This window comes from Caretta caretta, chromosome 8 (genome assembly GCF_965140235.1).
Source record: "Caretta caretta isolate rCarCar2 chromosome 8, rCarCar1.hap1, whole genome shotgun sequence".
NCBI classification, from domain to species: domain Eukaryota; kingdom Metazoa; phylum Chordata; order Testudines; family Cheloniidae; genus Caretta; species Caretta caretta.
The window spans coordinates 29233309-29261057 of NC_134213.1; the positions used below are offsets into that span (position 1 = coordinate 29233309).

The window sequence follows — 27749 nt, forward strand, 5'->3', positions numbered from 1 at the left end:
ATGTAAAATTGAAATAGATATTTATCCTCTCTCTTTGCTTATACAGTTTAGAAATCTAGTTGTATTTTGTTTCACAGTGAAACTGTGACACAATCTGACAAATTGAATGAGGGTTAAAGTTAATGCTAAAAATATATGCCAAATCTTTACCACTTTAACTCTCCTCACACGCTGTGTCTCAGTAGCGCAGGAGCCTGTGGTCAGTCTCCCATGCTACAAACTGTAGGTCTTGCAATGTCTAAGCTCAGGAAGTCTGAAATTTCATTCTTGGCTTACATTCACTATCAATTCCTCTTTGTTCCTGTCAGGAAAATTAAATTTGGCCTTGTGTGCATAAATTTTAGTGAGAGGACAAGGGGTTAATAATGATAAAAACAATTCCTACTAAACAATAACATCATAATAAATAAAAAGTTTTTAAAAAATCACAAGCTAAAAAGCAACCAGCGAATTGTTCTCCAAGCTTCTAACTTAGAAATAGCACGATGTACATTTGTGGATATGGGCTGGGATTTTCAAAAGTGCCCAACGGATATAGGTGCCCAATTTTGATTGAATTTGGGTGTCTAAGTCAATGAGGCTCCTTTGAAAATCCCAGGCTTGGTTTTAAAATGTTGCTGCAAGTCACCTAAGATAAAATTTTCAAACGTGAAAATCAGTGAGACTTAACTTACTCAGGACCAGATTTTCAAAGGTATTTAGGGACCTTAAGATGAAGATAAGCGCTTTGTGAGATTTTCAAAAGCAGCTAAACAGGTTCAGCATGTAACTCTCATTAATAGTCAATCTGCTTTGGTCTTTTGAAAATCCCACTAGGTGTCTATCTTCGTCTTAGAAACCTAAATACCTTTGAAAATCTGCCCCTACAAGCACATCTATGCTGGAATAAAAGACCTATGGTACGGCCACAGCTGGTCCAGGTCATCTGACATGGGTTTGTGGGGTCTGGGCTGTGGGGCTAAAAATTGTTGCCTAGAGATTCAGGCTTGGACTGGAGTACTGAGTTCTGGGCCCACCCCCCTCATGGGGTCCCAGAGCTTGGACTCCAGCCTGAGCCCAAACATCTACACAGCAATTCTACAGCACCCAAGTCCGATCCCTGCAAGCCTCAGTGAGCTGACCCAGGCCAGTCATGGGTATTTAATTGCTGCTTAGTTCCTAAATGAATAAGTCTTTTTTGAAAATAGGACTTAGGCTCGTCAATCACTTAGGCCTGGATCCACTAAGGGACTTAGGCACTGAGATGCTGAGCATCATGGGGCCTCTTAAGTGCCTAGAAAATCACAGGAACAGCACTGCAATCCACAAACCTGAGTTAGGCATGTAGGCCCCCGATACAATGAATGGGGAGAGATAGATGCCTTAGAATGCAATCCACAAAAGCCAGCATGCTAAGCAGCTTTCCACCCAAGATAGCCAATGTGGATGAGAGGGTTGTGTGCCAAGCCCTGTCCCTCTCATGGAGATGGGCACCCAAGTCTGGGCTGCAGGGAGGTGCCTGTCTCTCATAACAATCCATGAATAGGAGAAGATAGATGCTCCTCTACTTAACTTGCATGTGGAGCATCTTAGTGGATGGAGGATGAGGAACAGAAGGTCCCTTATAACCCAATGGTTAGGGTACTCCCTTGGGACATGGTTCACTCCCAATTCCAGTCCCTCTTCTGCCTGAGGGGGAGAAGGGATTTGAACAGGGATCAGCCATCTCTCAGGTGAGTGCCCAAACCACTGACTCTCGAGTCATTCTACCTCTTTCTTACCCAATTAATATTTAATTATTTAATTGAAGTGGGACAACTTCAATTGAAGAGACTGAGGGAGATCCACCTCAGAATATCCCATAGCCCACAGGCTAGGACTCTCTACTGAGAGATTGCCCATCCTTGTTCAAATCCCTTCCCCTCATTAGGCAGAGGCAGGACCTGAATGAGTGGTCTCCCACATCCTAGGTGAGTATCCTAAAGGTTATAAGAGAGGTCATCCTCCTCCTCATCCTTCCCCTTGGCTGTTTTGTGTAGATCTAAGCAACCTCTGAGCTCTCCTACCAGATTGGCCTCACATGCAACTCAGGCAGCTGACTGCCTGCCTTTCCCCAGCTGGTGAATCGCTCTGAGGCATAGGCAGAGGAAAGGTGCCTAGTGAGGCAGCAGTCCACGTGCTGAGAGAGTTTAGCCACCTCTGGCTGTAGGTGACAGCTGAGCAGGGAGGTTGTAGATGGCAATGGTGCCTGAAAACGGGGTGTAGTGACACGAAGACTCACTGGTGCGGCACCTCCTGCTGGTTATGCTGGGAATTAGCTCAATTCCAGCTTGGAGCACCCTCTGCTGGTGTCTAGCCTGCCGCTGGTCCTGTGTCCCTCCTGGACCCTGGTGCCCTTTACCTCGGGGTTCTTCCCCAGCAGTACCCCCACGCTCTGGGTCTCCCCTCCCAGGGGAACCCCAGCCCACTCACCCACCTTGCCTCAGGGGCTACTGCCAGTCATCATCTAGCCCCCGCTCACTGGGGCAGACTGTAGTCTGTAATGGCCACTCATCATTGGCAAGGTGCTTGGACCAGCTGTCTCAGCTGTCTCTGCCTATCTCTGGGCTACACTTCCTAGCCCCAGTACCTGCATAGGCCTTTACCAAGGCCTCAGCCTGGGGAGCTGCCAGGCTGGAGCTCCCCCACTCCTCTGGCCTTTCCCCAGCCCTGCTCCCCTCCAGATACCCTTTTCTCCCGGGCAGCCAACCTACACCAGGGCTAGAGTGAGACTCTTCTCAGCTTCTGGCCCACAGCCCTCTTACCAGGGCCAGCTGGGCCCTAATTGAGCTGGCCATAGCTGTGGCTGCTACACCAATCAGCCTAGCTTGGCTGTTTTAACCCCTGTTCTCCAGGTGTGGGTCAGCTACCCCACTACACGGGGCTTACGTGCCTAAGTACCTTTGTGGATCTGTGCCTTCGGCACTTTTGAAAATGTCACCCCAACCTGGTATTGCAGATGCCAAATTATGGACAGAAGCAAACGTTTGTGTTCAAGCCCAAAATGCTGAAACTGGGGGCTTAAAGTGCTGACATGGCCTTCAGAGAAATGCTGTTAAGGGGTTAGGCCCCAAATTTTACATACATTAAAGCTATCTTAATCTTTGGAAGGAAGTCCTATGAATTATAATGATCTCTCTCCTTCTGAGCTCTTTGTGCCACTCCATTGCCAAGAAATGGAGGAGAAGAAGGGGGAGGAAATAGGCACCACAATCCTACAAAATATCTTTTGCTCCGCCTGTTGACTCTGCAGGAGCAACTAATAATAGCATAATTCCCCTAACGATGCTCACCTCATTGCTTATTCTGGTACACAGACAAAGACGTGGTGGTCTGAAGCTGTTGAACAAAAACAACCGTGTTAATTTGTACTGCATTCACATTTGACTTCTATTATGTGAAAAAAGGAAGAAAATTGTTTGAGGAATATAATTATTTTCATGCTTAAGAGGGAATGGCCCACAAAAGAGATTTAACAAAAAATTCAAATGGCATCAATGGAAAATCACTATACTTTACTTGTTAGCTTGTGTTATCTGTGGTATTATTATTGCAGGTGGATAATCATAAATAGAAATGAACCTATATCATGTGGTGCTGATATTTTTGTTTGTAAATTTACTGTACATTAAAGGCATGTGTGAAGAATCTGAAGTAACAGACTTATTAAAAATTACTTGGGATGCAGGCTATTTTTCAACAACATTTTAAAAGCATGATTGATTGATATATTAATAAAGTAATCTGAGAAAAACCAGTAACGTGAAGATACTCGGCTTGGTCCAAAGTATTCCCAATTATATGGTCTGCAACATGCATGGATTTCTATTGAGGTCAATATCATGTTACAGTATGCTGATTTCAGAAATTAATATTTGACCTAGAAAGTCGAGAAATCTTGCTGTGGTAATCATTAAAAAGCAATAGAAAGGATTCTTTTCATGAACTGGTTATGTTTTTTTGATATCAAGAGAATATTACAATGTGCATAGAATAAAAGAAAAATGAGAACACGTTTGTTTAATAGCCAATGGAGTGCACTTAGAAATTCACATTAGAGCATTTAAAACATTTTAAAGTTCATAAAAAGGTCTAAAAATAATCTTTGGTATTGCTAATAAAGATAGATGTGCCCTCAGGTCTGCATCCCTTCGGTAAATGATCTATAACACATAACATAAAGCAGTATACCTATCCCAAAATGCAAGTGAATTTTGACAAGTTTTGGCAAAAAGCAGGTCAGTTTAATCCCCTAGTCTTAAAACTGGGACTCAGTCCAAGAACCTTAGGTGTCAAGAATCTGTGTCTGCCAAATTACCTAAAGTCTGTTAAGGCTGCTGAGCAGCTGCAGACCTGCCAGTGCGGGGGTCAATTCAGAAATGAAGCTTTTCATTATCTGCCTTCTCTGTGTAGCTGCAAATTGAAGCTGGTGGAAAATGTTGAAAATGCTTCATGGTAAAATGAAAAGTTTTCAGTTTGGGCTGAATAGTGAAATCTCTGCTCAGTTTTTACTTATTCCTTTCTCAAAACAAACTCCCAATTGTTTTCCTACTTGCTGAGTGAAAACAAGGTATTGGAGATCAGGATTCAGGGCAAGGTTTGCAGATGTCAGACACTTGCATGAGGTTACACAAACCTTAATTTGGAAAATTTAGTTGTGAAAACTACAGATATCCCCTCCCCACCTCTGTTCTTTTTGGAATGATTATGAGAGTTGACTGTGAGAGCTTAGTGCCACAGGTAGGAAAAAAAACTGACAGTAAAGAGAGAAATATCCAGAATAGCAGTAGTTTATAGTGATGATCCATAGCATCCAATCTCGTAGTCACACAATATGAAAGTTCAAAAGTTGGGAGAACATCCTCCAATGAAAAATCAACTGTCAGAAAGCAAACAGACCTCGTTAAGTTTTCAGTGACACTGGTGTGAATGGTGAGTAGCTCCACTGAAATCGGTGGAATTGTACCAATGTAAAACCAGTGGAACTGAGAAGTAAATCCAACTCTCAGAGCCAAAGTGGCAAAGATATTTAGGCTCCTAAAGATGGAGAAAGGCACCTATTGAGACTCTTTGAAGCACCTAAGGATATTGTTAGTTTTTATTTCAATGGGAATTTAGTGCCTAAACTGGGGTGCCTTTGGAAAACCCACAAGGCTCCTATCTGCAAGTTTAGAAGCTGAAATACTTTTGAAAATATGGCCCTAAGTGCCTAAGTCTTTTTTGAAAATGGGACCTAGGCTCTTTTGAAAATGTGATGTAGGCATTTAGGCAATTTTGAAAATGTATCCAAAAATCTTTTATTGCTAGAATGACCTTCCAAGCTCTCACTTCAATGAGTCATGTGGCATTCCTTTTCTATACATCGAAGTGCTACCAGACCCGGAGGAATGATTCAATAATCACAGCTGACCCACTCACATAAAGACATTCATCTCCATTCAGCAAATATAGAACTCTCTATATGGATTAAATATGAATTTATTTGAATACATATTGATCTGAGTTGAGTATATATATAAACTCAACTCAGATCAATATGTATTCACATAAATAAATTAAATAAATGGGCAATATTCTGAGTTGTGTTGGTGTAAATACAAAATAAATTGGATTTACACTGGAGTAAATGAGATCAGATTAGTGTCCCTAGTCTGTTTATAAACACCACAACCCTTGTTTTCATAGTTAACATAGTTAATTGTGTTTCTTTTTCAGTCTTGTGTCTCTTATAAGAGGCCAAGTAGTGACTACAGATGGGACTCCACTTGTTGGAGTCAATGTGTCATTTGTCAAGTATCCAAAGTACGGCTACACCATCACTCGTCAGGATGGCACGTAAGTGTAGTTATTTCATTCTGCACCTACTTAGTATGTAATATCTCTGCAGATTAACAGATGGTGCTATCTAGTGGGACCATGTGGTATCATGCACAGAATTCCTACTGGGCCAAACAGCTATCAAGTAAACACAAAAGTAATTTTTCACATAGCATTTTGAATACTAACAGAAAGTGAATATGAAAAAGCTGACTTTTGATAATAATGTGTTAGTAGTCAGACTTCCTTTCAGATAAATTGCCCTGTATCTATGAAAACATTTGTGGACTACAGCAATATCCAGCTGAGACCAGAAATACTTCATTTTAAAATGCGAGGCAGGCCAACACATTGCTGGAAAAAAAGTATCATTATAGAACAGTATATTTTGTTAAAAGTTCCCTTCTGCCTCTATCTTTCCTTTTTGAAGATCCACTATCTTTAGAGTTTCTTTAGGGTAGAACATAATCAAAAGATTCTAATTGAATATACTTAGACAATTCCCCGCTGTGTGAAGAACTGCTTTTTTCCCTCTTGTATCATCTGATTTGAAATGCACACCAGTTCAGCTCAAACAAAAATGAAAGTGTCATGGTTTATCTAATTTATTGGACATGGCACTAAAACAAAACATCTATGGAAAATGCACTGTAAATATTTGCAGTTTTATGTGTATCTATAGTCCACAAAAATTTTGAATTGGAATAATTGACATTAATCAACATAGGGGGCATGTGAATTTCCATACAGTCCAGCGTTTTACTACATTATCACACCAGTGTAATGCTATTGAAATGCTATTGAAATCAATAGCATTACTCTGGTGTAACACTGGAGTAACTCAATTGTGAATCAGGCCCTGTTATGTTATTGTTTTACATTATTCCATGTACTGGTAATTCAGTTCATTGCATTGCCAAGAGATAATATAATACATGAAAAAATAACCATTTTCTAGCTCTTGCAAAAGAGATCTGTGAATATTTTATTTATTGAAGACAGATTTCCAAGGGCTAATGGGCATGCACATATACATGTGCAAATCATATTTGGGGTGGGAGGTAAGAGTAAATGTTTAGTGCTTCTTAGAGGTGATGTGTGTGGGGGGGAGGGTACACGGGGTCACATGCCCCCCGATTCCTGCCAGGGTTTATATGCCCTGTCCTGAGCCCTGCTGCATACCACCAGAAACTTTAAATTGTGTCCCTGCCTCCCCCTCCACTATCAACAATTATGTGTTGTCTCTGGTGCTTCTGAAAGGTGCCAGATCACTGGTCCTGGAGACGAAAATTCTTTGAGCCACAGAACGGAGACAGCCCAAGTTTCCCATCACTTCTCTACCAGTGCCATACACTGCAATGCTGTTCCAGGGGGACAGATCCTGAGAGAAAAGATAATTCAGTATCCAGGCTCAGTAAGCTCTTGCGGTTTCTGCTGAGAATGTTCACGAGGGTGCTGATTAACATCAGATCTGGTGGTGGTGGTGGTAGTGGTTTTCAGAGATGGACCTTTGTTCACTTAAGAAATAAACTTGTAAGAGTGACTTTATGTCTACACTGCACTTTCATCAGTAAAACTTTTGTTGGTCAGGGGTGTGAAAAAACCAACCCTTGATCAACAAAAGTTTTACCGATGAAAAGCGCTGATGTGGACAGCGCTTTGTCAGTGGGAGAGCTCTCTCCTGCCGACAAAGAATGGCTACACTGGATACCATATAGCGGCCCTGCTGTAGCGGCGCAGTTGTGCCGCTGTAAAGTGTGCTGTGTAGACATAGCCTAAGTTACTGCTGATCGTGTCTGAATTTCAACCAGCAGCTTAGAAGTTAACAGTTCCATTTCCCATTGTGAATAGCCTGAGCCAGGATGTGTGTGTTAATTCTTATCATTAATTTCCATTTGCTGGGAATGCTATCACTGTGGAACTATTCAATCTGGTCACCTCTTATGTTAAGCCCACATTTTCCTAGGTTTGACTTGATTGCAAATGGTGGAGCTTCCCTAATGCTGCACTTTGAGCGAGCCCCATTCATGAGTCAGGAAAGGACGGTATGGCTGCCATGGAATAGCTTCTACGCCATGGATACGCTCGTGATGAAAACTGAGGAGAACTCCATTCCCAGCTGTGATTTAAGTGGCTTTGTCCGTCCTGATCCAGTCATCATTTCATCGCCACTTTCAACATTCTTCAGTGATGCTCCTGGTCGGAATCCCATAGTACCAGAAACCCAGGTATGATTTGTGGGAATGAAAAGAATGTAGAAGCAATCACTCACTGTGATAGCCACACATCAGAGATGGTACACCCAATTATCAGAGTTTTACCGTCCACTCACTGAACTTCAACTGGTACCCTTGTGTTTTGATTCTAACAGATGAGCTAAAAGACAGACTTCTCTAATGAAGCTTGTAGAAGCTGTGCTAGGCTTATCTCACCCAGGCATCTCTCTCGACTACCTTACACTCTCTCCTACTGCCTCTCATTATCACATTGTACATCAAGTCCTGTGTATTTCTAACTATAGCTAAGGTTATTTCAAGAGAATTTTGCAAAAACTTTGTATGTGCAACTAACCACAAGCTGCTTTCTCTTATGCTAGTCCGGGGGATAAACGATAACGGATTATTTAATAATCTACACTGGTATTATTATTATTATTGCTAGTTTATTCCATCTTGGCATCCCTTTTGCTTTATACCAATTGCCAGTGGAAGTCGCAGGTTTGTATAATTGCAGCCTCTTGTGGCCCCTATGTATATAACTATCAATAAAGCCTGTTGTTTTTATTTACAATTTTTCCAACAGACTGTTTTCAAAAAGAAAACATAACAGTGACATACAATTATTAATCCAGAAATCATAACCTAAACTGTATCACTGCAGCATGGCAAGGATACAAATTTTCAACCACAGAAAGTTGTTAGTTCTTAAGTAAAGTGCAAACAGATATCTCTTCGAAATAAAGTGTACAGTGGCAAGTTTAATATGTCTATTCTGTGTTTCCATCCAGGTTCTTCATGAAGAAATCGAGTTCCCTGGCTCTAACATAAAGCTCTGTTATCTGAGTTCCCGTACTGCTGGATACAAATCTTTGCTCAAGATCACCATGACCCAATCTCTTGTGCCTCTGAATCTAATTAAAGTTCATCTGATGGTAGCAGTGGAAGGGCATCTGTTTCAAAAATCATTCCAGGCATCCCCTAATTTGGCATATACATTTATCTGGGACAAAACTGATGCATATGGTCAGAAGGTTTATGGGTTGTCAGATGCTGTAGGTATGTCATGACATTCAAACTCTAAAACTTTCAAATGATGATGTAGTGCTTATAATGGCTAATTTAGTAAGAATACTGAAATAAGGACTGTTGCAAGAATTTACCTATAGCTCAAATACAAACTACGCAAATTCTGCCTTCTTTATACAATTTTATCCTTGGATTGTGCCTCATCTACACATTTAGTAGAAGGAATAATTTGGTCTCCATATATCCTGGTTGGTAAAAAGTGATTCTAACCTTTGGAATGGCATGCATACTCTAGTCCATTTGCAATCTAGTGTATATTGTTAGTACTTGCCTGTATTGTAGTATGCTTACGATTAAAATGGTATTTTCTAACAGGGGTCATTCCAGCACTTTTATAGCCATTTTTAAATTGCATAGTTAGAGATCTTTATTCTAGCAAGCAACAAAAGAAATGGCCTTAAAAACCTTTGTAACTTTTATAGTTGTATCTGAAAATGTAAACAATTGATGTAAGGATTTTACAAATGCGCATTAAAGCAATGTGAATCTGGAAAGAAAATTGTGAAGATCTGCTTGCTCTTGCACTTTCACATTATTCTAAAGACTTGCACACGATAGCACCTCTTCTCCCAATAATTCACAGATCCTAGGTTAATGTATGTAGTGTATGGGTGTGTGTGTATATATATATATATGCCAATACAAGATGTTGCCTTCTATAATACCATTTTAAATGAGCTGTTATATAGCATATGAAAAAAATACCATTAAATATAATAAATAAATGTGGTGACTATCAGGCTAATTAAAAGTAGAATCCTGTCCTGTGATTTAATAGCAGAATTTTTATTAGAATTTTTAATGATTTTTCCTACTCTCCCCTCATCAAACTGGTCACTTCCCAAAGCCAATTATTCAATGAAAAGGTCATCAGGTCCCTACAGAGTACAAGGGAATCAAGTTTCAAGGTTGAATTAAGTCAAAGATCTGAGTTTAATATTGTGGAATGAAAGAGGAGAGCATAATCACTCCATCTCATTGAAAGTGTTTGGGAACCAGTTGACTTACTGTTTGGGAACCAGTTGTTTTACTATTTGAAAAACTGTCCAGTCATTTTGGTCCATTGCTTATGCAATAATCATCACCATTTTTCCCCCAGTTTCTGTGGGATTTGAATATGAGACGTGCCCAACCCTGATCTTATGGGAGAAGAGGACAGCGCTGCTGCAAGGCTTTGAACTAGATCCCTCAAATCTAGGGGGCTGGTCTTTGGATAAACATCATGTACTTAATGTCAAGAGTGGTGAGTTAACTGATTCCATGTGTTTTCTGAACTACATGCCATCATAGCAACTTCTGTCCGTCTGTAAAAAATCCAGTTCCACTGCTTTTCTCACTACATTTCTGGAAAGTTTTGTAAAGTTTGAACTGTTTTTGTTTCTAAGAATAATTGTGTCATTTTCCAAGAATCGCTTCTTACGCTGCCACAGAGCAGCACATTCTTAAATTCCCCAGCATTTCCTTCTGCTTCACTGATCCTTTTTCTTCCTCCCCTTTTTCTGCCAATGTTCTCTGAGACTTTTCCTGATTCCTTGTGTTTGTCTTTGGCTCCTGTAATCCTCCTGAAAGATAAACCCAGGGAAAACTGAGAGACATGAACTGGTGAGCTGGGAGACCCCAGTCCCGTTATAGTCATAATATCTCACACAAATTGGACACAGGAAACATGATTTTTATAGATGTTAAAACACAGGCCAAGGATATGGCAATCAGAGGGACCAAGTGACATCAGAAGAGGCCTCTGAAGTCCCTACTTACCTATTGATGATAACACAGATCTGTTGCAAAAAAACACTGCCAAGTGATCTAGCCAACGGTTGTATGATGTCAGGTTGACTAAACAAATCCATTTACCCCACCACCCGAGGAAAGCCAACCACCGTGGCCTACTGGGTCAATTCTAAAAACAATAAATAATCTCTGCTTCCGCGCTATGTCCTTTTGGAAAATTTTGCAAAACTTAGGTGTTCTTCGGTGTGAATATGTTTACATCCATTCTGCAGCCACCGCAAGCAGTCAGCTACACAAAGATGTTGCTGCAGCACTAGCAACTGAAGAGAGTTCTAGTTCATTGCACAGTAACTCTATTCCAGGCAAACCTGAAAAAAACACCTCCTTTGAACCTACCGTGGTGTCAGGGACTTGCAATACTCGGAACCAGAAAATGTCAGGACAGTTAGCTAGTAACACAAAAGCCAACAAGAAATCCTTTGATCAATTTCTTGTGGCATACAGGGTCTGAGCTTTGTGTGTTTTTCCACTGGGTGTGAGGGAGATGCACAGAGAGTAAAAGCAATTTTCAAGCATCAGACACTTTGTGGAAATGTTTGCGTCAGCTTTGAAGACATCAGAAAACAGGGTAGTAGGTTTCATTGTAACTTTAACTTTCAGCCCTCTTCTCATTGGGTTCTAGGGGTAAATTATATAGAAACAGTGTTTCCACGTTTTTACCTTCTGGTAGACTCAGGTTCAGCTAGTTGTTTCTTAAGTGTTTCTTTCATCAAATTTACTTGACTAGACTTTAGCCAGGGTGAAATAATTTCCAGAAGAGCCAAGTACAGGCTTGAGAAGACAGTGGAGTCTGGGGTTAGATAATGGGGCCACTATTTTTTTAATATGTTAGAGCAGTTACTCTGGTAAATGCCAGTTTTTACTATGATTGACTATGTCAGTTTAATGAGCTAACTGAAGTACTGACTCTGTCAATTTGTGAAAAACTTATTTTAAAGAGTCTTAGGCCACCAGAGATTCCCAAGAAGCTGGTCAAAAAGAGTTTAGGTGGCATTTGTGAGTCAATAAGAGGCTTTAAATGTCAAAGATTTCAGCACACAAGTTATTTTTATTGTTGTAACTGTACCACTTCGTGTGTATGATCCATGTAATTGTGTAATTTTTCTGCAATTAAATTATTAGTATTCTTTATATTATAACAAGCACCTAAAATGGGCCATGTGCTTCACAGACTTATAGGGAGACATAGCCTTAGCCCTAAGAGCTCACAGTCTGAAAAAGGACAAAAACCTCTGCAGTCATAACATTGTTAATTGTGCATTGCAAAACAAAGCAAAGCTCCATTAACTACTTAATATGCAGTTGCTAACTATTCTCTTTCTCTCCAGTTATTTCTGTTGATCTATTCCTGTCATCACTTCTTCTGTTTCTCTCTCTCTCTGTCTTAGACTTTAAGTACCTTGAGCTAATAGCTATGCAGGCAGATCTAAAACGGTTACTGTTCTTCAAATTTTTTACCAACAGGACTAAGGGAGTTGGAGACTTTAGCATATCTTTTTTTGTGATCCTCGCAAACTTTTTTCGGGAACCTTCTTTCTGTTGCTTGCATGAGCAAGTTGCAGAATAGTTAATTGCACAAGAACTCTAGGTGTAGTGTTCAAAATCAGTGAGGTCAGTTTATTTAACACATACTTCCATGGATGCTATGTGGCAGGTTGAGCTTTGTGGCATTGTACCAGCATGTGCATTCCACCCTTGCATACGGTGTGATGGTTGTTACAGCTGTCCGTGGTGATAGCTGCACTCATGGCCGTGCTACAAACCTCTTCACTTAAGGATATAATAATTGGATTTTCAAATGAACATGTGGCTGATAGTTTCCTACGGTATTTTCCATACTATTTGACCACATTGTTAGCGACAGCTTTTCCGTGCTGTTTGGAGCTGCAGTACCCTGGCAGCCCTAGAAGAGGCAGGACTCACATTATCTCTCAGGGTGGTTGGCAGTCCCAATTCCCAAATCCCATGTGAGGAAAAACTATATGATTGGAACCTACGTGAACACTTTCTTGGTACTTCTGCAGCTGTCAAGAGATGCAACGTGATCAAACTACTGCTCTTGTAGACTTTAAAAAGCTGCCAAACACCTCGAGAGAATTCAATTCAGACATTCCTCCCACCCCCAGAAATGGGGTTGCTCCTCTGCCTTCCACACTTTCCCTCTAGCCCTTGAAAGCCTCTTCAGGCATTTTACTCTTGTCTCTGACTTTTTTTCCTTTTCCCCCTTCTTCTTCTTCCCTTCATCTCTTTTGCTGTCCTTGCCTGAGTGTGAAGGACAGCGAGAGGGAGCAGGAGAGCGAGAAGCGAAGAAGGAAGAAGACAGGAGAGCTGACACAAGAGAGTCCATATAATAATAGAAATAATCTGAAGGCAGAGGAAACTCAGGGGCTTATCAGGTTCTTTGCCTCTTTGCTTTTGCTCTCAGTTCTTTGCCTCTTTGTTTTGCTTTCTAGTTGATGACATTATAACAGGGGCCTTCCTTTAACCCACCTCCGTATGATGGGAGAAGAAAGAGATGTATGACAATGGTTTGACTCATAATGACTGTAGTGTCTTCTAATACGACCCAATATTACACCTTTAACTTTACTGCTAGTTGAGTAACGCTTGTGCTCAGGCTGTCCTGAAAACAGCAATTATCCCTCTCCTCACTATAATGTTGTGAGACCATGCAACTGAAGGCACTTCACCTTACATCCCTGAACCAGTGTCACATCAATTATTAAAAGCAGGCCCTCTAAAGGCCAACTTTCCAAACTATCATAGTAACCACTTCCATTTCCCTTCACTGTTAGGTATATTGCATAAAGGCAGTGGAGAGAATCGGTTTCTAACTCAGCAGCCAGCCGTGATTACCAGTATTATGGGGAACGGGCGCCGAAGGAGCATCTCCTGCCCAAGTTGCAATGGTCTTGCAGAAGGAAACAAGCTTTTGGCCCCTGTGGCACTTGCAGTGGGAATTGATGGAAGCCTCTTTGTTGGGGATTTTAACTATATTCGGCGCATCTTCCCATCTAGGAATGTCACCAGTATTTTGGAATTAAGGTAAGGCGTCAAACATAGCCCTTTGACATAAGTAACCTGTGCTGAAATCAGACTTTCCCATTCCTTTTTATAATTTTCTAAAACATTGTCACTTGCCACCTGATAAGTTTCCAATGGAAAAATGGGGCACAGAAAAGCATAGCTCAGTATCTATGGATGATAGAGCAATGAGTGTTAATAGAGAAAAAAACTGATGATCAAAGAAAAAATTAACTTGTTTTCTCTTTTTGTTAATCACTTAATACAATCTCCCTTTACTATTAGACAAAGCCTACCTAATTTTCAAGACTATGGGATTGACTGCCTGTCACTGGTGAGCCAGAGCAATATGCCAGGGCTTAAAAGCCTTGTGAGTTCAGAAGAGTTTTTGATATCAACATTTTCTCATGGCCATTGTCCCCACTCCTTTCCCCCTTCCCCACATTTTTAAATATCTTTCTTTAGGTTTGGTCAGTGCAGTTAAGATCAGGTTGCTATCAGAGAGCCACGTGCATAATCAGGATAGTATAGTTCTTAAAAATTATCTCACTGTGCACAAACAATTGCTGAAGATTTGGTCACATAAATAGAAAAGGCACCAGTGTATAGTGGACCATTTCACCCATTTCTGTTCACTGTCCTTTTTCTTCCCTATGGGAGAGGAAAGGGCCATTCCTGAAAACCCGCACTCATGTGACTAGTCCTTATTCTTACTGGTCAGTCTCTGGAGACAAATTAATTACTCATGTGAGGAAAAACTATATGATTGGAACCTACGTGAACACTTCCTTGGTACTTCTGCAGCTGTCAAGAGATGCAACGTGATCAAACTACTGCTCTTGTAGACTTTAAAAAGCTGCCAAACACCTCGAGAGAATTCAAATAGCTAACCTATTTATGTGATGCCACCAATAACCAATCGCTTCGCTTTCAGTGGCTGAGAAACATAGCAAAATGATTGGACTAGGAAGAGATGATGGACCTAGTTCTGGTCTCACACCAGTTTTCCACTGATATGATTCTAACTTCAGTGGAGTGAGTCCTGATTTATATTCGCATAAGTGAGGTCAGAATCAAGGCTGCTCTATGCTTAAGCCAATTCCCTGACACCTGTCTTGTGGATCACTGCACATCAATGCCTCTTCACCCCTGGGATCACTTAAAACATCATTCTAGAAAACAGACTTATCATTATTACCATCAGATGTGAAATAACACTGGCCATGCTTCCTATTAGCAGATCAGTACATGTTCCGAGCAGGTAGTTTGTGTGGCTGTGTGACCCACCATAAACATTTATCATTGTAGAACGTCATTCCACTCTATGACTCCTCATTTTATATGATTAATTTAATTCAGTTGGGCTCTAATCTGCCTTGAGACACATAGCTCAGCACAAGCTGGGAGGGGTTGCAAGCAGTTCAGAGGACCGAATGAGAATTCAAAAGGACCTTGACAAATTGCAGAAGTAGTCTGAAATCAACAAAATAAAATTCAATAAAGATAAGTGCAAAGTACTTCACTTAGGAAGGAAAAAATCAAATGCACAACTACAAAACAGGGAATAACTGGCTAGGTGGTAGTACTGCTGAAAAGGATTTAGGGGTTATAGAGCAACACAAATTGAATATAAGTCAGCAATGTGATGCAACTGTGAAATAGGCTAATACTGTTCTGAGGTGTATTAACAGGAGTGTTGTATATAAGACACAAGAGGTAACTGTCCTGTTTTACTCAGCACTGGTGAGGCCTCAGCTGGAATACGGTGTCCAATTCTGGGCACCATGCTTTAGGAAAGATGTGGAGAAATTGGAGCATGTCCAGAGAAGAGCAACAAAAATGATAATAGGTTTAGAAAACCTGACCTATGAGAAAAGGATAAAAAAACTGGGCATGTTTAGTCTTGATAAAAGAAGACTGATGGGGGATGTGATAACAGTCTTTAAGGGCTGTCATAAAGAGGGCGGTGATCAAATATTCTTCATGTCCACTGAAGATAGGACAAGAAGTAATCAGCTTAATCTACAACAAGGCAGATATAGGTTAGATATTAGAGAAAACGTTAACTATAAGGCTAGTTAAGCACTGTAATCAGCTTCCAAAGGATGCTGTGAAATCCCCATCTTCGGAGGTATTTAAGAATAGGTTGGACGAATAGGGACGGTTTGGGTTTACTTTGTCCTGCCTCAGCGCAGGAGACTGGATTTGATGACTTCTTGAGGTTCCTTCCAGGCTCCAGCCCTACACTTCAATGATTCTATAATGTTTATAAGTAAAGGCCAACATTTTCAAACTGAGGTGCCTAATATCAAGCATTTATTTCCATGTCACCTCAGCATCTCTGAAAATCAGGTCACTTTTATAGGTGCATAGCAGTGGGCTTCCAAGTTTGAAAATGTTGGCCCAAAATTTACAACAGGACTTGCTTGAACACTGTTCCCTTCTGGCTGTGCAGGTGAACAAGTATCAATCTCAGCCTCTTTAGAATCTGGCAAAAAAGTAAGAAATCACATCAGCAAAGGTCAGGGTGCTTATCCTTTCTTTATGCTTCTATCCGGCTACCCTTGTCTTTTATTAAAGTCTGTTTTCCATAGTATAGTTTTCTTGGCCTCTGTAACAACTACTAACAGTGAACAACGAAGCTATTTCATGTTGGGTACTGTTGAAAATCTACAACAGGCTTGATTCAGTCTTAGGACTTACATTCGTCGGTTTAACTCTGTGTTCTCAGAAAGGAATCTGGGTCCAGTCCTGCAAACGTTACTCATAGAAAACATCCTCGCTCAGAAGAGTGGTCCCACGAAAATCTGTAGGACTTACATGAGTAGGGGTTGGAAGAATTGGGCCCTTAGGTATGAACAAGACCAGAATCCCAAACTGGCATATTTACAATTTTATTAAAGCTTCTAATATTTCCATAATTAATACCAAAATATTCCTTCATTTGTGGCAGATAATGGTCTAGTCTTACATATGCAGTGTAAATCATGATGAGTAACTCCATGGAAGTCAGTGGAGTTACACCAGTGTAAAACTGTATACAAGAATAGTATAATGCATGATATTTCACTTTCACTAAGCAGTATAAAATTACCCCAAGACATTAACTGATATCACTGGTTAATAAGAAGTAAAGCCAGGACTGTTATTGACGGCACAATTTACTGAATGAACTTCGCAAAGTTCCAAGCTTCTGACTGTGCTGTAAAAGCTGCAGCTCAGGAGTTACGCACATCATCGGTATTCCACTCAGCGTGTATTGTATAAACACAACAACACACACTAGGCACAAAAAATGTATTAATTCACATGTGGGAATATAGCAGGCACTTGCCTTTTGGCCTTGTGCCTAGACAGCACACTAAGCATCAATTGATAAAACACAGTTCACATCGTTCAGTCTCTTATTGCTTTGTTATCAAATAACAGTAACCAAAGAATTACTTTGATCAGCTTAGAGAATTTCTTGATCAATGGCTGCATTTACGGTCAAACTTGCTTTAAGCAACTACCACAGGGACCAAAGGGCAAAAATGTGTTGCTGTAGAAATTGGTCGAAAGATTAAAAAAAAATTTCTCTTGGAAACTACTTTTGGGTAGTTTAAGGTGTTTGCTTTCAACTCTTAGAAGTGATCCTAGTGCCGCTTTCACTGTATATTAACCACACCTCTCCGCTAAGCCCACTGTTCCGTGTGGTAAACTGCCACCTTCTTCCCCTCTCTCTCAGCACACAAGATGAACATTTTTCCACATAGTGATTATTTCAATGATCCAGAAAGTTTCTTGCAAAATATGCCTTGAGGGAGGGTATCATAGCAGGGAACTATCTGGTGATTACAACACCCCTGGTGTGCTTCATCCCGAAACCAACCTAAGGCTAGAGCTGAAGAGAGATTTCCTCTCTTGCGTCCTTTTGTAAAATAAAAACAAAATGTTATGTATGCTTTACCATCTATTCTTCAGCTAACTGTTTGTTCTTTTTTTTCCTTTTGTTCCCTTTCTATAAAGAAATAAAGAGTTTAAACATAGGTAAGACCAAAAGCTCTTTCACATATAATTTGATACAGTTTGTTTGCTTCACTGTGTTTGCTTTTTGTGTTGTGCTTCTTGTGTAACATAATGTTTTTCATGTACCAAATATAGTAACATTTTTATGTACTAATTGTATGTTATGAATATGATAAACGTTAGCAATTATGAAATACATTCAAAAAGAAACCAAATAAGTTCTGACAGTAATTAGGAATTTCTAGTGGAATGCAAGTATAATGAACCCAAAGTTAACTTTTACATAAGCATTTCTCCCTGTGGTCTGTAATTGGTCTAAATGGTGGAGGCAAACTACAGCAGTAGCTTTTGTAAATGCTGGACAGAGTTCTCAAAGGGACTAATGAACTGGAAATGGCTCAAAAACTCATTTTCAACTCATTAATAATTTTTTCTGGATTCACTCTTTCTTATATTGACTGACTATTAACAATGTGGTGGTCTGGTTATATAATGGATTAGTTAGTTTAACTAGAGCTTAAAATCCATTTCTAAGGGCTTATCTACACTGGCAAGCAAAATCGGCGCTCCTGCGGTCGATGCAGTGGCATCGATTTAGTGGGTCTGGTGAAAACGTGATAAGTCGATGGCAGAGTGCTTTCCCATCAACTTCAGTACTCCACCTCCCCATTGACACAGCGCAGAGTAGACATCACATTAGGTCAATGTAAGCTACGTCGCTCCAGGGTGATTTTTTCACATCCCTGAGTGACGTAACTTACAGTGACTTAAGCAGCAGTGTAGACCAGGCCATGAACAGAGTTCTAGTTCAAAGGCATTCAAATCTCATTTTTGTACCACGTGAGTACTAAACTCACTAGCCAGGTGTCCCCAGAAGTTGTACAGCTTGCATAGCCAGCCTCTGTGCCATCCTCCTCACAGTTCCCAATGGAGAGTAGAGGAGGAGTAGAACAAGGAGAGTGGTCAGCATATGAAGAGCAGTGCAATCCCCAGATGGTGTATGGTCCCTTGGGGACCATAGTCTGATGGTTCCCCATCTCTCCTGAGCCCAGTATAAGATGGATGCAACAGAGGTTTGGGGCCTAACAGTGTGATTCCCCTCTCGCAATGGAGTAAATCAAGAGGGAGGCTGAGTCAATTCATTATTTGTATGATTATTTGTGCTGGTGGGTGGCCATTAGTTGCAGTTGTGAATCTAACTAATTGTTAGGACGCTTAGAGCTTTGTGTATGGGTGGCTTTTCTTAGTATTTAAATGGAAGAAATAAGTGAAGTAAATGGAGTTACTCTGGTGTAAGTGAGCAGAGAATCAGACTCTAAGACCCACTCCGGCCTACACTAACTCCCAGGCAACCTGCTTCCTGACAGACTGAGTCTCATTGACCTCATGGTACTAAGTGTTATGTTCACTAGTAAGTGCTATGAGATGAGGCCTTGTAGTAGAGCATCTCCGAGCAATACCGATTATTTTATTAAAAACCTTTTTAAATAAAGGATACGTTCCCTGCCTTCATGTAAATCTAATAAAGAATTAAAGGGATTTTTTTAATGGCAAAGGGAGAGGCCAAAGCTGCTTAGCCAGTCGAGTGTTAGTGTGGGAACTCTTTAGTTCTCCAGTATATGATATGTCTGTCTTTGAGGAAATACGCCATTAGTTCTTTGTGGGAGTAATGAAGGTGCATCATTTTAGATCAGTTTCCATCTGCCAAAGTTGATTTTCCCCATTATCAAACTTGGAGAAAAAAGCCCCTCAGATCTTGTGAGCTCACTGCTGAGTTTGGTGGATAGGCTCACACCCTCTCTGCCCTTGTTCGGCTCACGATGGAGAACAAACACATATATAACAGGTCTGCACCTGTGCCAATGAGTTGCTGAAACAAACGATAATGAATGCTCTGAATGAGATCACTGCATCATGATCACAGCCTGAATGGAATTCTGATAGCTGGGAGGGGTGGTGAGCTTAGTGTATATATTGATGACTGCACAAGGAAGATAGAGAGGAAGAGGACCAGAAGGCACCCTCTGTGTACCAGAGTCTGCCACCCTACCTTGCAGTGCTTGGTACCTTACTTCCCCTCAATTTCAGTAGAACCTACTTGCAGAATGAGATACTACTCAAAGTGAGTATGGTGACAGAACCTGCTCTTCAGTGTTAAAGGAGAGCATGTCTAACAGCATGAAAGAGGGGAAAGCCTCAAAACAACATTTAAAACTTTTTTTTAACTAACAAACCTGGGTGTTTATCTCCTGGAAAGCTAAGAGGTCCTGTTAGCTAAAGTCAACATCTTAAGGGCTTTTCCTCAAACCCAGCACTTATCCAAGGCAAAGGTAGAAAATTCAGTTAAATATTTTTTGGTGAGGAAAGGGGAAGGGAGAGAAGGTGATGAGATGACCTAGTGGGAAGGTATTATGCTGTAGAAGACAAGACAAAGGACTGAGAGATTGAGTTCTAATCCCAAGTGTTCCACTGATCTCGCTGCACAAGTCACCTAATTGCTCTGTGCCTCAGTTTCCTCCTCTGTGAAATGGATTTAACAGTACTTACCCATCTTTGTAAAGGGCTTTGAGATCCTTGCATGGGATAAAACTGCCAAGTATTTTCTATTTATTTATTGTACTTCCATCTCTTCGTTTTTATGGTCCTGTGAGTTTTCTGCAGCTGGTATTACTTCTTCCCATTTAATTTCAGCCAAATCAATCTCCTTTCCAGAATCTTCCGTTTTTGAGCAAAGAGCAGAATGTGCTATTGACTCAGAATCATGCCATATTACAGGCACTGTCAGTCTGTTGCAGAGGAGGAGGATTACAATAGAGAGTGCTTTCTCTGTCCCTCCTCACTCCTCCTCACCCAAAATCTGGCTGTCCTCACATATGCACAGTTGTCTGTGTGCTGCTGATAATCCATCTGTAGCAGGTGCCAGTGGCTATACTTCCAGTGAGAGTCTAATGAAGAAATGGCTTATTTTCTCCATCATAACTTGCCTCGACATATCCTCACTCTTGGAGTTGTGCACTTTTGCCATATGAATCCAGGAGTGTGGATCTTTGGAGGCAAATGACTCTACTTACTGGTAAGTAACCTGCCTTTTCTCTTGCTGTCCTCATTTGTCCTCCACACTTTTAAAATCTCCATTGACCTTAAATAAGATCACCGTAGGCTCACGAGACTGGTAAACATAATAGAGATCTTGTTTAAAAACACATTAAAGTGAATCCATCTTGTTCCTCTGCTCCAGCTCTAGTTATATGTGTTAATGGCTGAGACTGAAATTTCACAATTTGCAGATGGTTTGTTAAAATAGTTCCAGAATTTGATAAGCTGTCAAAAATTATAGTTTCATTAGAGATGCAGCAATACATCTGAGCATCCACTTTTAGAACAAATCACGACTAGTCACTGCAGGTGAGTAGCCCAGGTGAAAGCCAAATACTTGGGCTCTCTCTGATTTTAGTTACATGGCCAACTTCATATACTATTTTAAGAACAAATGAGAACAAACTTTGTTTAAGGATAAATTTGTTATGCACCTACTTTCTACTTATGTAAGACCTCATGAATTTGGTGTCAGAGTATTCATGACTCAGAAGCTGGTGCTTTGATCTCATTCCTGAGATTTCTGCTTTCAAGGGAAGTACAAGAATGACAACAGTTAGAGATGAACCAAAGAGATTTGGCCTTGAGCAGGTACCTCCAACTACTCCCTGCTTCCAAATCAGAGTGTAGCAGCATCTTTCCCCATCTCAACTTATTATATGAGTGCTGAATGAAGAATCTAATGCTCTTTACTAGTTTGCTTCAATACATTAAACACTTGCTTTATAAAAACAGTCCCTGGCAAAGGAATAATAAAGAGACGTGATAGTACACACTGGAAAAAAGTCTTTCCTCAGCACATTGGTTCAACACAGTGCAGAATTCAGCCTGGTTGGTGGTGGATTTAGAGCTTCACTCTATGAGCAAGGCACTTCCATTGTCTCACTTTTTCAGTACTAATCCTTCTGAGCATGAAACCATTGATACTCGACGTGTAGGAACACTAAATGCCAGATTTATCCATCTAACTCAGGGGCTAGTCATCTTTCTGGCAAGCATACAGGGATAACAGTGGGAGGAGGAAAGGGCCTTTTGCAGTGTATATTTTTGAGCACAGAAGTCAGCTACTCTACTTTTTACTTGCTTGTTGGGTTCTATTGTGTATTGTTTGGTGGAATGTGAAGAAAGTGATTTTAAAAAGGAGGGACAAGCTCCACACACTCTTCAGAAAATGCTGATGAGTCTGTAATCAGAACCCAGACACATTATCCATTTTTCATTCCTTTTTTCCTTCTCTTTGGTTCACGTTGCATAGAAGCCATGCCATTTGTAGAGCTTGTAGCTAATGTATTTTTAAAAGCAATGTGCCCAAATGAAGCAGTAATATATCAGCACTGTGGGAAATAAAGGGTTTCAATAGAAAAGTGTAACAATGTCCTTAAATGGAAGTAACTCAGACCCCTCAGAATATTAAGATGTCAAACTGTTCTTTCTAGTTCTTTAAATGGCAGATAACTGTCTAAGGCCAAAAGGTCTAGGATGATTTTAGATTGCTTAGCCATCTCTGTTTTCTGTTTTTTCCCTCCTAAAGCAACAATCCAGCTCACAAATACTACCTGGCTGTGGATCCCGTTTCGGGTTCACTGTACGTATCAGACACCAACAGCCGACGAATTTACCGAGTCAAATCCCTCACTGGTGCAAAAGACCTGGCCGGTAACTCTGAAGTGGTGGCAGGGACTGGAGAGCAGTGTCTGCCGTTTGATGAAGCCAGATGTGGAGATGGAGGGAAGGCAGTGGACGCAACCCTAATGAGCCCTAGAGGTAAAGGAAGTAAAAGAGACTGGAGAAAGCAACTGTCTGAGGCTAGGCTGGATCTGGATATAATTATCTAGTAATTAAATCACTACTTGCTTGGTAATTTTTATTCTGTGCTTTAATCACTGTGGATTGGCAAGCGATTATGCTTTAGTTAAAACAAACTTTATTACCTCTTCACTGTTTGCTGCAAAAGGAGATTTCACAGCATCGGGCTTCCTCCTAAAAGGAAACTTGCAAACAGGAGAAAACACCATTGTTTGAAACACAGTCCTTTTTGGGAGGAGGAGGGATGTCTTCTGTAGTATTTTTCTTAATTTTAGTTCTGATGTTCATTAGCGTATTCCTACAAATGGGAAAAAATGGATCTGTGTCTTTTTAAGCTTCTTTATAATTTATAGTAAGGTGCCATAAAGGATTTTGGGGGATTAAGTATTTTTTTCATCTCAAACGTAATTAGGAATAGAGTCTTGTCTTCACTATTTTGCTTGGAGCACTGAAATTGGTGACTTGAAAGCCCTCTAATTAAAAGGGTGGGTTTGTCAAGTTGTTAGCAAAGAGAGTTTTTCTTTCAATTCTTGTGTTAAGCAGATGGCATTAAAACCAAACAGAAAACCCCCACAAAGGCTCTTACTCTGCAAGCACTTACATAGTTGCTTAAATTTATCACAAGTAGCCTGAGTGAATGCAATGGGACTACTGGCATGTGTAAAGTTAAACACATGTATAAGGGCTTGTCTACATTTAAAACACTGGAGTTGCTGTAGTGCTTCAGTGAAGATGCTTCCTAAGCCAGTGGGAGGGCTACTCCCATCAGCATAGTTATTCCACCTCGCTGAGAGGTGATAGCTAGGTTGATGAGAGATTTCTCCCATCAACCTAGCACTATCTACACCGGGGTTAGGTCGGTTTAACTGAAACGCTCAGGGCTGTGGATTTTTCACACCGCTGAGTTATGTAGTTATACCAACCTAATTTCCGACTGTAGACCAGGCCTGAGTGTTGGCAGGAATGGAACTCAAACAATTTTAAAACATCCTGAGTGAAAACCACTTCCACTCTCAGTCATTTTTAATTATGTCTATGGGGTCAAAACCTACAAGTTTTCGAATTACAGAGTCTTCCAGGAGAAATGAAATCTGAATTTTTCATGTAAGAATCAAGGAGAAAAATCTTTCTTTAAAAAAAATAGTTTCAAGTTTCTTTATACAGAGGCAGAAAAGAGCATAGGGCAAAATAATAAGTTAATGCAAGATTCAAGATTAAGGTTGATTTGTTAAACAACCACGGGATAAGTCAGCATAGTTCCATTGACTTCAACAGAGGTACATTGATTTAGCTGAGGATCTGGACTGCAGTGTCAGGGGCTGAAGGGCCTGAAAAAATGGGGATGAACAAAAAAGCAGCACCTTGTAACCCTCCATATTTGGAATAAACTTATCAATAAAGCATGAAACCAGAGCACTGATTGTTGCTTATTTTGTAGGAATTGCAGTGGATAAGTACGGGCTTATGTATTTTGTTGATGCCACTATGATTCGAAAAGTTGATCAGAATGGAATTATATCAACTCTGCTGGGCTCTAATGACCTAACTGCTGTTCGACCACTAAGCTGTGATTCCAGCATGGATGTCACCCAGGTAGAGTTTTACTTCCTTTTTGTGTATGTGCCATACAACAGATGGCTATTTACTTTGGATAATTGCCTGGCCATTCTCTGTAGAAAATACAGTATGTTAGACTCCTCTGAAAAAGGATTTAGAGGGTATTGATGACATTATGGAGGGCAGGATAACAGCTTATATAATTAGTTACTGAAAAGAATGAACCTACCCTCTTGCGGTGGTTAACACAAGTTGTTTACACAGTTATAGAGAAATAAGTTTGAGATAATGGAAGTTATTGTATAATTGCCTTTTATTTTTCTGTACTTGCTGTCGACTTTCAGTAATGTAGCATTCAGTCCTTTGCAACAGATACATAATTAACCAAAGTTAGCACTGTTCATAGCTTTAATTTGTACATGCAAGTCTTAAGTAGAGCATTTAGTTCCATGATTTACTCTGTTAAACCATTGACTAATTTGCTGCCATTTCACATATAATTGTTATGTGTTGAAAACAATTTACTTCTTCGGTGTGAGTTTTACAATAATAATGAATTATCGTGTGGTTCATAGGTGCGGCTGGAGTGGCCAACTGATCTTGCTGTCAATCCCATGGATAACTCACTTTATGTCCTGGAGAACAATGTCATTTTACGGATCACAGAAAACCACCAGGTTAGCATCATCGCTGGACGTCCCATGCACTGTCAGGTTCCTGGGATAGACTACTCCCTTAGCAAACTGGCCATCCACTCTGCGCTGGAGTCAGCCAGTGCAATTGCCATCTCACACACAGGAGTCCTTTATATCAGTGAGACAGATGAGAAAAAAATTAATCGACTACGCCAAGTAACCACCAATGGAGAGATCTGCCTCCTAGCCGGAGCAGCTTCAGACTGTGACTGCAAAAATGACGTCAACTGTAATTGCTATTCTGGGGATGATGCTTATGCCACTGACGCCATCTTAAACTCCCCATCCTCCTTAGCTGTGGCACCAGATGGCACTATCTACATAGCTGACCTTGGAAATATCCGCATTAGGGCTGTTAGTAAAAACAGGCCCGTTCTTAACTCTGTCAACCAGTACGAGGCAGCTTCTCCAGGAGAACAGGAGCTGTACGTCTTCAATGCTGATGGCATCCACCAGTACACCCTCAGTCTTGTTACCGGAGAGTATCTGTATAATTTCAGCTACAGCGCCGATAACGATGTCATAGAGATGATCGATAACAATGGTAACTCCTTAAAAATTCGTCGGGATAACAATGGAATGCCACGCCATTTACTGATGCCTGACAATCAGATTGTCACGCTGGCTGTCGGCACGAATGGTGGACTCAAGGTAGTGTCTACCCAGACCCTGGAACTTGGATTAATGACTTACAATGGAAATAGTGGGCTCTTGGCAACAAAGAGTGATGAAACAGGGTGGACGACCTTTTATGAGTAAGAAAGTTTTTTATATTTGTTGAGTATGCATTTCTCTTTCAAGTGAGAATGGTTAGGGCCTAATATAATGCCCATTGAAATCAGTGGTAGTCCTTCTATTGGCTTCAATGAACATTGAATCAGGTCTTTAAATCTTGATGTAATAGGGTCCTGGAGCCATGTGTGTGATTTTGTTAACTTTAACAGTCTTGCAGTATCCTTACATAAGGGCCTGAGACGGATGCTTCCTGTGAGCTGCTGAGCACCCTAAAGTCCCAGTGCAGAGTATGGTTGGTGAGGGAGCTCTCCCACCTCCCAGCAAATTGCTAGCGCCTTGTAGGATCAGTAACTTGCATTTACACTGCTGTTTGCAGGACTGGGCCCAACTTTCTTCGCCATAAGTGGGAGTGCAAAGAAGTCCCCTTCTCCAAACTGGTCTGCTCAGTTTGCAACACAATAATTTGTGGTTACACCCCACAGGGCTGCCTCTGTCAAGAGATTTCAATATTAGTTTCTCTTGGAACTCAAATTACAAGTCTTGCTGTTCAAATGTCAGGATATTGGACCCATATGACATATAGGAGATAAAGTGTTGATTAACTTTACTGATTGCTCATTCTTGAGATAGGTGAGGAAATTAGATCCCAAGGTCTAGACCCCAGTGTGACTTATATAATTTGTAGATAGCCCAAAAGCACATTGGTTTTCATGAGCAGGTAGATTAAAAAAAGACAGAATTTCCTCTTTAACTGAAATGGATCAGAGATAAAGTGCCTAGGTATATTAAAAAGCTGGAAAAGCAAACCAGATTTTCTCTAACAATTATCCTGTCCTTAATAGTATTATTGTAATTTACGGGCAACAAGAGGGTTTCCTAAATAATAGCACTATATATGCTGAATATGTGTATATATATATGCTGCACTATATATGCTGAATATTTTGGCTTTTAACTATGGCAAGGCTTTCTATCTAGAGATTGAGAATTTTGCTGAAATACTTAATTAGTGGTACATTTATTCATAATTTTTTCCAAGTTAGACTTAGACAATATTTGTCAAGCTTTATTTACAAATGACTGGACCTAGGTTTGTTTTTCTAAGATTGTCTTCTGAGCAATAGCTTTTCCCCACTAACATGTGCCAAAGCATCATATCATGTCGCCTACTACTTAAACACTGCTGACTTTTTGTAAGAAAACAAAACAAAAACAATACCTGAACGTAAGTAACTGCTTGATCTAGCTGGAAACGTAACTGAATTATCAATCCACATCAGCATTATCTGTTGTTTTGTGTTTGGTTTATAAAAAAAGGAAAACAGTGCCATCTGGTGGTCGCTGTATAATTTGACCACCCAAATTTGAACATCTGTTCATTTTCATATATCTTATAGGTGAAGCTGCATAATTGTTATCTTTAACACGTAACAGGCCTGTTTCCTTAACATATGTCAGATATTTAATTAGTTACATTACTGAGGCCCAAGAGAGTGCTAAATACTGATCACTGAATCAAATTAATATTAACTGTATCTGACTTTTGTGAAACACTCTTGATAAGGAGATGTGCATGGGATTTTAGATAGACCTTTACTTAGTCGTTATTGATTATCAATAGTTCAAAGTTCACTAGATCACAGGTAGTATCTACTAGTTTGTTTCCTAGAAACTACACTTTAAATCAAGCAGCACATATTTTAATGAATGGATACAAAATAATTACAAGTGCACAGATTTAGATGAACAAAATGGCAATATTAAATAATTTTGAATAATTACAAATTACAAAAACTTATTTTTTTAAAAACAATTGATAATTAGAAATCATTATTTTTTTTAAATTACCGGTATAAAAAATTCAAAATTACAATATTGGTTTACCTAAGGGTAATTA

At 40.2% G+C, this 27749-nt stretch overlaps 1 protein-coding gene across 6 annotated transcripts in view; it reads left to right on the top strand.

Moving 5' to 3' along the window:
* Nucleotides 1–27749, top strand: part of TENM2 (teneurin transmembrane protein 2) — a 2093216-nt gene that overhangs the window by 2040900 nt on the left and 24567 nt on the right. For all 6 annotated transcript variants that reach the window (XM_048860042.2, XM_048860041.2, XM_048860043.2 and 3 more), the window contains 9 exons: nucleotides 5734–5853; nucleotides 7802–8063; nucleotides 8843–9110; nucleotides 10240–10383; nucleotides 13727–13976; nucleotides 17964–17984; nucleotides 22591–22823; nucleotides 24304–24458; nucleotides 24998–25872. In XM_048860042.2, the coding sequence (XP_048715999.2) occupies nucleotides 5734–5853; nucleotides 7802–8063; nucleotides 8843–9110; nucleotides 10240–10383; nucleotides 13727–13976; nucleotides 17964–17984; nucleotides 22591–22823; nucleotides 24304–24458; nucleotides 24998–25872 (2328 nt within the window). The remainder of the gene's footprint in view (nucleotides 1–5733; nucleotides 5854–7801; nucleotides 8064–8842; nucleotides 9111–10239; nucleotides 10384–13726; nucleotides 13977–17963; nucleotides 17985–22590; nucleotides 22824–24303; nucleotides 24459–24997; nucleotides 25873–27749) is intronic.